Here is an 11,584-nt window from a genome sequence, read left to right on the forward strand (position 1 = left end):
ATCCTGTTTTAATTAGTTGGAGACGCGGGATAGAGAGATAAGAGACAATGGATATTATTTTCTTGCGTATAAGATGTGTTATGATGTTATGCAATATTTGAGGAAAAAGAAAACACTTTGATTCCTCCTGTACCCCAAATTGGAGGGAAAGAAAGAGATGGGTGTTGTAGCTATGTATAGAATATTTTCTTATTTAGGGTAATTAGGATCAGACTTCCTAATTATTTCAGAGAAAAAAATGGTATGTTAGCTGCCATTTATGTATGATCCATAAGTGAGACACTTGCAAGTTGTAATCAAAATTCTTCAGTATTTGAAAAGTAGTTTAGGAAGGGAACTATTGATTAAGAAGGAGAGCAAGGTATCACTAGAGGTGTATACACATGCGGATTATGTTGGACTGATTATTGATAGGAGATCCAACTCAGGCTATTGCATGTTCTTAGGTGGTAATTTGGTAATATGGAGAAGCAAGAAACAAAACAGGGTAGCAAGGTCTAGTGTGGTACTAAGATTCAAGCTAGGGCTCACGGTGTTTGTGAACTGTAATGAATAAAATCATACTTGATGACCTTAAACTTAAATGAGGACCCTATGAAGCTACCTTGTGACAGGAAGTCATCCATGAGCATTGCTCACAGTCCAATGTAACATGACTGGATGAAACACATACTCCTTGTTTGGATATCATGGAAAAGAGAAGAAAGGAAGAATTGTGTGGAAATATAGCATGCATGTGTGTAATGTGTTTGGTTGGGAAGAATTGTGTGGAATTTTTTTAATTTTGATGTGGGTCCCACACTTTTTACTTCTTTCCTACCAAACCACTTTAGGTCAAATATTTCTTTATTTCCTCACAACCAAACTCACCCATATAATCCAACACTTCGTCATGGTAAAATTAGATAGTGGTCTCATAGCTAGTAAACATGTCCCTTTGAACTTCAATTGATATGTATTAACCAAGGGACTTCCCAGAGTGCTTTCAAGAGACAAACATGAGAAAACCCTCCCAAATACAAGTTTTTTTGGACAAACTTTAGAAATCCTCCCCATTACATGACCCCCCTTACTTCGGGTAGTACCTTCTCTCGTCACAAGGACCTTTATTTATAGTGATGGTGAATGACTCCATTCACGAATGTGATTTAGTGACTTTTATTGTCCAACCTCTAAACCTATCCTCTCATGGTAATGGAGTTTTCCAAGAGTAAAGATACATTCCACTACCTCTTGGAATGCACCTCTTAAATTTTCATTCACTTGAATTAAAATTGGAAATTTGGATTGATTTTCTCAACTACTAGCAAGTTGAGGTTATCCATTCACCAGCTCAAGGGGAGTATTGGGGCATGTAATTTTGTATAGAATATTTCCTTATTCATTGTAATTAGGATTAGACTTCCCTAATTTCTCCCTTACTGCATTATGTATAAATTAGTAGCCTAAAATCTCTAGGTTAGCATTTATTTCAGTTATTTTGTATGCCTATACATATGCTGTTCCTTCTGCTGTAAATTATCAGAAAGATAATATACTTTTCAGTTCTCTTTTCTAGTAGGAGTATAGGATGGAATAGAATAGAATGCATTTTGTCTGATGCCCAGTTCCATTCCATTCTTGTTTTGAACAATCTTAACCAATATTTTCAGAACTACATCAGTCTTTGAACTGGTCAAGGTATCTAGAACCAAATCAATAAATCATAATACTTATGTCTAAGTTTCAATAATGCATAATAATGTCCATTAACAATAATAAGTTTATATCTAGAATTAAAAAGAAACTGATAAATACTATAGGTTTAGTTTTCATTTTTTTAAGAAAAAATAAAAAATGTGGTATTAAGCATTTTTCGTTGATCCACTATGAACAAAGAATAAAAAATCTATTCTATGATGAACCATTTTAAGAGAGCATATGCCTTTTTTACTTAGTGTTCTGCTTCTCACTCCATTTTACTATTAACAAAATTTCATTCACCCCACAATCCCCTTCCCTCAACAATAACAGGTTTCTGGGTAGTCATACTATCTGGAGTAAATGTGGTTTATAAGTGAAAGTTGGTAGTCAAGAAATGTATAGGAGCATGCTGAAACTCAAATTCCAGTGGTAGTTAATGGGGTGAATTTCAACCGCGTAGGCATTTTTCTGGTTGAGGTCCTAACTGGTGTTTGGTATTTTTTACATAACCTCGGTGCTTGAGATTTCTACAATGAGGTTGAATGCTAAAGTCAGCAAAATGTCGACAATATACTTTTGTGAAGAATAAAAAATAAAAAATTCTCTTGGTTAAGTTTTATCAGAATCAAGAAATGTTGCTGGATTTACTTTAATATCATATCCAGACTGATGAAACCTGCTACACCTTGACTCCATATTCTCTTGAAACAGAGAGGTAGGGAGGATTCCAATCATCTTAAAGGCATGCCTGGTATAAAATAAAAATAAGTTATACATTCGTAAGTACAAAATTGAACCAGCTGCAATATAGCTTACATAAATTTGAAGAAAAAGTGTTTTCTTTCTCCTTGTGCTTCCAGCTTGCTGAGGTTACTTGGGGTCCCACTATTGGTTTTGTTTCTTGAAGGAGGCTATGTTGTTGTGTCATGCTTCTATTATATTCCTTTTTAGGAAATCAGTGCTTGCTGGCACACGTAAGTGTCTATCTCTTTTAGTGTCTAATAATATTTCCAAGAGAATGGCAGATTCCTGATGCTAAACAAGGTGAGTTTTCCAAATTTTTGTGAGTGTTGCAACTCTTACCCTCAGTTGTGGAGGGGAAATATCTTCTGTAGTTGTGAAAGGTGTTCTACTTGCTGTTTAAGCTTACTTGGTCTGATACACAATCTGACGAGAAGCATGAAATAGTGAAATTAATACTGTTGTATCAATACATAAAAATATGTGAATGTTGTTGGTACTGTGCTTCATCTCCTTGGTATCTATAAATGCATGGGTCTTTGTGACTAGGATGTTGTTACACTGTCCAAGGGGCATGTGCTGGTAATTCTCCTTTTACACTTGCATACACTCATTCACACACTCATTCTTATTTCCTTTTGTTATAAGGGTATAGCACATCCAGAGAAACTGAGGTTTGATTTGCCCTTAGACAGAGGATCCTCTTACATTTAATAACCCATACTTAATGTGAAACTTAAGTTTTGAGCAATGCTAGTCATATTTGGCTTAACACAGGTACATTTGTAGAGCTTGACATTTTATTTTTAGCTAAACATCATTCTGATGACAAAAATTTTAAGAGAAAATTCTGGGGGGTTGCTTAAACTTCCAACAGAGAAGACTTTATTGGAGGATCCTGAATTTCATCTTTATGTTGTGCTATATGCAAAGGCATTATTTAATCCAAATGACCATTTCATAATCCCTTGTGATTTATTTGATACTCTACTGGCAATTCAACATTTTTCAATAGCATTCATAAGTCTGTCTATTTATAATGCATGAAGAAACTTGCATAGTTTCTTGCTGTTAATTGTTAGATCAATAATTTAACCTGAGCTCGTTACATCAAGTAGAAGTTGGTAAGTTACAAACCTATTCTTCTCCCCATTAAGCATTATTGAAATGCACCGTATCATTTTAAGGGAAAAAAAATATAAAACAAAAACCCCAACCCACCCCTTTTGTTTTAATGAGAACCCGAGACCCCCCTGCACCCCAAAAGGCTCGGTGTTTTTTTTTGTTTTTTTTTATATAAAAACAGAACATCCACTCTTCATCCCTCGTGTGATCTCCATCTCACCTTCATTTTTTTTTCTCCTAATTTCTGTCACTCTTTTCCTCCATGGTTCCAAAGCCCATCAGATTCCTTGCACTCTTGTGGCAGTGAAGCATGAGGTGATTGGAGTAAAGGGGAACAAAACCCATCTCTTTAAAATTCTCTATTTTTGAGCTCCTTGAGATAAATCTAAAACCCATTGAGGTACATGAGCATTTTTATGACACAGATTAGTAATAGGTTGTGTGTAAGGTGTTAGAAAGTTAATCATTAAGATTATTTGTGGTTGCCTCAAAAAATCCTATGCATGTTAAATTTGGGGAATTTATCTAATCTATTATTATCTTGCTCCTAATGCATAGATTAATTGGCCTATATTGTGGTTGCTCCTCCTGGTGGCATTGGACAACATTGATTGAGTTTTCTTTGATTGTGACTAGCTAATCTATCTAGTGACACTTTTAATTTTTTTTAGGAGAAACACGTAAATTTTAAAATAAGTTATTTTGATGCTTTTAGTTTCTACGAGCACTTAAGAATGAAGTGTAATATTATTCCACTTGATTGGACTTGACTCTTTGATGACTATCTTAATAGTGTGATAATGTATTTTAAATATGAAATTGATTTCTTAGTGTGGATTATGTGATTGATTGCAGTTTGTTACAACAAAGAGATGATGTAACGTATTTTTCTGTTTGTTACAACAAAGAGATAATGTGCATTATTTTTTGTTGTTGTTCCGTTTGTTATGACAAAGAAAGAAATAACGTGATCTTTAAATTGGAGTGAAGTTTGTTATTCTTGATTTTGACTTGATTATATTTCCAATGAATTTTCAAGGGAGTAAATATTAGATTTCGCAAAAGTTAGTTGTATTTATTATTGTTTTTATTAAATGTCATTTCAATTCTTTTGAATGAAAACTCATGTTATGTTTGTTTTCTCCTTCTTGTTCACTTTGTATTTTATTCCCTCACTAAGTCCTTGTGACTTACTCCATTCTTTCCATTTCCTGCTCAGATTCACAGGTAGTTGAGTAGTGAATTTCCTGTTATTTGCTGACTTACTCTAGAATTTGTTCATCCTTTTTGGTAGGCCTTCATTGTATATGATGGAGAGTATATTTTGATGACTACAGTATGATGTAACTATGGGGATAAGGGTTAGAGATAGATATATAGGAAATCCCTTATTTTGAGATGTAGATAATCCTACCTTATGGATATGCTAATGATGTAATTATGATGTTTTGAGACACTTTGTTGATTACTATGCATGGCCTATATTACTACTAATTGATGCTTGGGATATTATGTCAAGGGCCTATGTTTGATCTATGGCCTTGATACTTGACTGTTGGATCTGAATACTCTTAGGCTAGTCAGACTAAGAAAATTATAGTCTATACGCCGATTATGGTTCAAGAGTGGGTTGTGACAATCATAATTTGTTGTTTATTTGCTCTTTGTGGTTATCCTGATGCTTCAAAAGATAAAATGGTATCTCATTTGCCACCTGCATGGTAAAACTAAGAGATTAATAGTTTTTGTTATTTAATATATTTGATTTGTATTGATTCTCTCTTCACTATTTGTCCCATTGGTTTTTCTTGCTATACCAATTTCTGACCATATCTTGGCATTGTTTACCGGATGATATGCATCTTTTCAAGATTATGCTGAATCTCATATATATATATATATATATATATAAGTTAAAAATCATGAGAGCGGGTTTGTCCCAAGTTCAGAGGTCACATCTAAGGATGAAACTATACTAGCCCAAAGTTCCTTTGGTTGTAGTTACTGCTGTTGTGGTGAACCTTAGTTACTAGTATGAAGTTTGCAAGAGAGCTTATTAGTCGACTTAGCTTTGTTGATCTCTCTTGTATGTTATGAATATGTGACCCATAATGCTGCACTCTTATTTGTTCTTAGCGCCAATAAGAGTACCACTGGTTATTCCATTTAAAAGCAACCGTTATCATATCCAAATACAAATTTCTTTGGTCGCAGTTGAACATGCCTGTTCTTGAAAGGTTAGGACTCAGGAGGGTAGATAATTAGACATGCTGGGAGAGACAAACTTATTTGGGCGAGGAAATCAGAACCAAAACTTTGGTAACGTAATCCGAGGTTAATAGGGGTCTGTGTTTAGATCTTTACGTAAGTAATGTGACCTGCTCTCGTGTATAACATACCACCATATTAGTATTAGAACTTTTCTAGGCGGAGTGTTGATCACTTTTAACCAGCTCATTGATAGTTGTGCACACATGTGTATTTTTTTATTTTTGTATATTTGATGCCATGTTTGAACCTGAGCTTTGATGATTTGAGAAGATATCAACAAATCATAATGTCAAGGGAAGAATTGACTGAACAGCCTAGTAGGAGAGCCTAAATTTAATATTACTGAAGACTAAAGAGGGAGTGGTTTGTATAAACGGAAGTGCATAAGGTACCACACACCGTTGCGCGTTAATGATATATGCTTATTATAAATATATTTTTTTTGACAAACATGCTTAGTATAAATATGAATAATTAAGTGTGGGAAGGTTTTATTTTAAATTAGATCAAGAAACACATCGCTGGGCAAAGCAGAGATGGTGCTTGTTATGATAATTACTAGTTCAGATATGGATCTTGTTGTCCTTTTAACTTCAGACGGATCTTCCTGTGACTCATTACTCGTTTATTATTTAATTTTTTTTATTTTTATTCCAGTCCAAGATCATATATATCTTCTCTAAAAGCAATCCTGTTTCAGTCGAAATATTCACATTATGATAAGATTAGTTCAATTGACAGAACTGACTTGTACTGCCTAGACTAACAACCTGTTGGTACTGTTACTCGTCTATTACATTACAAAATGTCCTAATTAAAAAGGAAACAAGCGAAAAAGGAGAAGAAAGGAAGGACCTAAAGAACAACGTGAGACAGGTAGAGATAGATGTGTATCTGCAGTTGGTGTCTGTCAATCACAATAATGTTACCAAACTCCATAAAAAATTATGGCCGTATGTGAGGAGCACATCTTGAGTCACGAATGATAGCTATTAACTTTTATCCCCCCTAGTCATATACGTGTCTATGAAGCAGACATATCGGAAAAGGTTCGGGTTTGGAGAGACCCACATGGGAAGGACAGCCAAAGAGGTAGGCAAGGGTTCTTAGGACAGCCTCCCACAAGTACCTAAGCACATGACATACTCTTGTTGCTGTGCTGGCTGTCACCATACTCAAACAATCATCTAAATGCAAATGCAAATCGTTGGCCACAATTTCTTCCTAATCCCTTTGAGTTTAATTGAATCCCTTTTTCTTTCCTTTTTCATTTTTTCTACTCAAGATTTTGGAGATTCCTATTTGGGAGGGTGTTTGTGTGCAAACACATGTTGTTCCTCCTTTTTGGGTTAGCTAAGTAGGTTGATCATTTGTAATAATAGCACCCAATTGATAGACGGGTGACAGAATGCTAGTGACATTTTTTCTAACGCTTTCTTTTGAATATTGATCGGTTAGAATTTATTTTGGTAGGTTTTATTTCTCAATTAATGTTTCTCTCCTAAATTTATCAAAAATTATAATTTTCAATAAATTCTAATCAATCAAAACAAGAGTATATTAAATGAAGTGTAAGAGAAAATGTTACTAGTACTCCTTTTATTAGCATTACACGGCCCATGTTAGATCTTTGTGATTTTTCTATGAATAGATTGAAATTAATAGATTTTTAATGGCTATTTTTTAAAAAACAATATTTTGCATGACCTTACCTAAATCATGATAAAGTAAAATTATAGGCTTAATTATATAATTGATCCCTTGATTATAATTAAAAGTTTAATTAAGTCCTTCAATTATTAAAAAGTTCAATTAAATCTTTTCATTGAGTTTCTAATTATTAAAAAGTTCAATCAAAATTTATATATTTTATTATACAAAAAGTTCTAATTGTAGTGTTTTAAATATTTAAAGGATCTAATTGAATTTTTAAATAATTGAAGGATGCAATTGAAATATTTTAAATAATTAAACAACTTAACTGAATTTTTTATTAATTGAGGAATCTAATTGAATTTTTAATTATAATTAACAGAGATCAATTGTATAGTTAAGTCTAAATCATACTAAAAATTGATCTAACCCGACCTGATTCACCCTTAAAGTATACAATAACTTTCTTAATTCTCATACAAAACTTTAAAGTACTAGTTTATACATATATATGCCCATCTTCCCAATTGATGTGTTGTATTTTTAACGACAGAGGGAGGATGACCAGACTTTTCCCAATTGTCTAAGTAGATTTTCGGGTCAAATGATCTTTTATCATTCATAGCCCATCACTTGTGTCCTTATGTTCTTCATATAAATTCAAAAGTAAGATTAGACGAGGAACTCAAAGGCAGGTGATCTTACAAAACCAAAACGTAAAAATTGAGACAAAAACTAAGATGAAAAAAAGGACGAAGTGGGGAAGCTCAAAATGGGACCCTTGAGAATGTTTGATAGGAAACTAAAAATAAAAAAAATAATATAACATTTTAATATATTTCGTATTTACTTATTTTTTATTGTGTGTGCAATTGGGTGGAAGATAACAACAAAAGGTTAACGAAGGTGTACAGTCCTGATGTTTTCTCCCCCACCACAAGGTTGGGTTGGGGCAAAGAAAAACGGAAAGTGGAAGGTGAAGCAAGGACTACCACACATTCACATTATATATATCATTTTATTTTTCTCAATTATCTTTGAAGGCAACTTCCAAGTCTTCTAGAAACGTGTCGCTATCACACAGTCTCATGCACCAATATAATAAAGAAGCGCAACTACCATGCCTATAAAAATGAGGTGCGAGGGCCGGCCACATTGTTGGAGAGAGAGATGGGAAGGTCCCCTTGCTGTGAGAAAGCACACACAAACAAAGGTGCATGGACCAAAGAAGAAGATCATCGCCTCATTTCTTACATTAGAGCTCACGGTGAAGGCTGCTGGCGCTCTCTCCCCAAAGCCGCCGGCCTTCTCCGTTGCGGCAAGAGCTGTCGTCTCCGCTGGATCAACTATCTCCGCCCTGACCTCAAGCGCGGCAATTTCACCCTCGAAGAAGACCAACTCATCATCAAACTCCATAGCCTCCTTGGCAACAAGTAAGCATATCTATAACTATAACTATTCTTCAAAGTCCTATCTTTCTCATCATCACATTCCTCAATCATAGGTGGTCTCTAATTGCTGGAAGATTGCCGGGTAGAACGGACAATGAGATAAAGAATTACTGGAATACTCACATAAGAAGGAAGCTTCTGAGCAGAGGAATTGACCCTGCCACTCACAGGCCTCTCAACGATGACAAGGTATTGGAACGCTGCCCTGACTTGAACCTTGAGCTAACCATTAGTCCTCCCCGTCAACCTCAATCTGATCAGCATCACTTGAAGCCCGTTGGGAGAAACTCAAACCTTTGCTTTGCCTGCAGTTTGGGTTTGCAAAATAGCAAAGATCATTGTAGCTGTGCGCTCAACACTGCCAACGCTGCTTCTGGCCATGATTTCTTGGCCTTGAAAACCAGCGTTTTGGAAATGAAATGAGTCAAATTCATTTTGGAATCTTTCTTCCCTAATTAATTAGTTGTTAATGGATGCAAATGATTGCCTGCCCAATTTCCTCGTGGAGCCCTTTCAATTATTTCTATGTTCATGTACATGTGCGTAAGACTACAAACTTTCTTGCTTATACGATTGGTTCTTTCCAAATAGAATACAACTATATATTTTTGTTATTTCTATAACAAAAGTTCAATTCATCACTTCGATCGATGGTAGAGAGAATTACCACAATCATTTTTAAGTTAATCTGATTGATTGATTAATTTACATCCTGGGATTCGCAAACTAAAATTAGCTACTACTACTGCTTAAGACACGTAGGTCTTGTTTGTCTTTGATTCGGATTCGGATCCCGATTCACATCAATCCGATTAGTTCAGATTCAATAAATTAGATTCCTTGTATTTTCTGGATAGGATTGATTGAGATCACGTTTTCAGTCATTTTAACCTGATCTAATCTCATATCATATTTTCAAATTTATAATTAATTATTTGATTATTTTACGTAGACATTTATTTGATCATTAATAATTAATAATAATACATAATTTTTAATTTAAATTAACATTTTTTTCACTTGACATGTTAATATATATATATATATTAATTGTTTCAATTATTCAGCTGACAAATATCCAAAGGAGATTAAATCAAGGATCATCAAATGTATCATGTGACGTGTATATATTTTTCTAGGGTTAAATATATTTTAATCCTTGTAACTTAGTATTTTTCTAAGGACTAAAAATAAATATTTTTTTTACAAGAACTAAAAATACATTTAGACCTATTTTTTATTACTTAAAGTTAAGCATTACATATTTTGTGATATGAGATATATTTTTAATAAAATATTTTTATTTCCTTAATTAGTATCTTTTAGACATTTTTAGTGTTTGTGTTTTTTAAACATATATTATAAATTTTTTCTTGAATTTTTTTTATAAAATAACTTAATCATTCTTAATATTTTAATATTTATTTTGTCAAAATATCATATTAAGTCAATTCCAATTTAATATTTATTAAAAATATAATTATGTAATATCCAAACCTAAAATTAAACCAATCAAAATATTAAGTCGAGAAAAAAACCTATCGTAACTAATTGAAAAATGAGGTTAATTATCCCTGCATGTGCTTATGAATGGTAAAACAAATGCCTCAGACAAGCCAATTCGATCCCTTTCTTAAATAATTTAGATTTTCTGTTTATTTTGATGATCTGTGTATATGGACCATGAAGACTCAAAAGAATTCAGATTCCTTTGTCCTTTTGGGTGCTTTTTTGGGATTGTCTTTTATAGAGATAAAGGGGAAAAAGTATGAGACTGATAGTTGTTCATATAGAAAGAGTAAATGGATAAGCTGTGAGAGGAGAAGAAATTAAGATGAATGAGGGGTATGTAATAGCCTAACTAAATTTATTTTCTACACTTCCCTTCGCTAACTCTCGGTAATATAGTTAGTTCAATACATTTTTAAATAAGTATTCATGCATGCTCAATAATCAATAGGCTACCTAAATTGCGTGGATGAACTATAATATTTGTAGTACCACATACCCGTCATATATTCTACCATCCTCCCATCATAATATGCTGCTTCTATATTATAATAATTAAATGGGAAAAGACAAGTAAAACGTGTTAGAAATAAATAATGGATCTGAAGAAGGTTAGCAGTTTTATATCTGATACTCGTTTTCATTAAGTTAGTCAAACAAAACAACACTGAGCTGTTGCATTCATTCATTGAGTAGCCTTCGATATGGTTTTGGTATTTAAAGAATGTTTTGTGCTAAGTTGGGCATACTTACTATATGCCAGCTGCAGAAATGCCTTTTAATTTCTTTCTCATTTGCCGTTCAAATCATGCTAGTACTTCTCACCCTAGTTGCGTATTGAGGATATATGCAAGGAACATGAAATTGGTAAGTAACACAAATCAAATTAATTAAAAGCTGGTAGCGCATAGTGAAATGATCCAACCAACCATCCAAATTTTATCTGCCACATTAATTTAGGTAATGTCATCAGTGACTAATTTGATTTGACTTGGCGTTGGGGATCATGCCCATTCACTTATTAGAACATTAGCAATGTTTTTAAAATCGATCTATCATTCAACGGTCAAGACATTAGTTCTAAATTTATTGATTTAATCAGGATTGAATTGATATTAATAAAATCATAATAATAGTAATTAAATAATTTT

General features: G+C 33.4%; 1 protein-coding gene across 1 annotated transcript; it reads left to right on the forward strand.

The window, feature by feature from the left end:
- The first annotated feature begins 8,600 nt into the window (after positions 1–8,600).
- LOC114408399 (myb-related protein 308-like) lies at positions 8,601–9,565 on the forward strand. The gene is made up of 2 exons (XM_028371436.1): positions 8,601–8,906; positions 8,978–9,565. The coding sequence occupies exons 1-2, from the start codon at positions 8,644–8,646 to the stop codon at positions 9,345–9,347; spliced, it is 633 nt and encodes a 210-aa protein (XP_028227237.1). The 5' UTR covers positions 8,601–8,643; the 3' UTR covers positions 9,348–9,565.
- The last annotated feature ends 2,019 nt before the right edge of the window (positions 9,566–11,584 follow it).

This window comes from Glycine soja, chromosome 4 (assembly GCF_004193775.1).
Source record: "Glycine soja cultivar W05 chromosome 4, ASM419377v2, whole genome shotgun sequence".
Taxonomy (NCBI): domain Eukaryota; kingdom Viridiplantae; phylum Streptophyta; class Magnoliopsida; order Fabales; family Fabaceae; genus Glycine; species Glycine soja.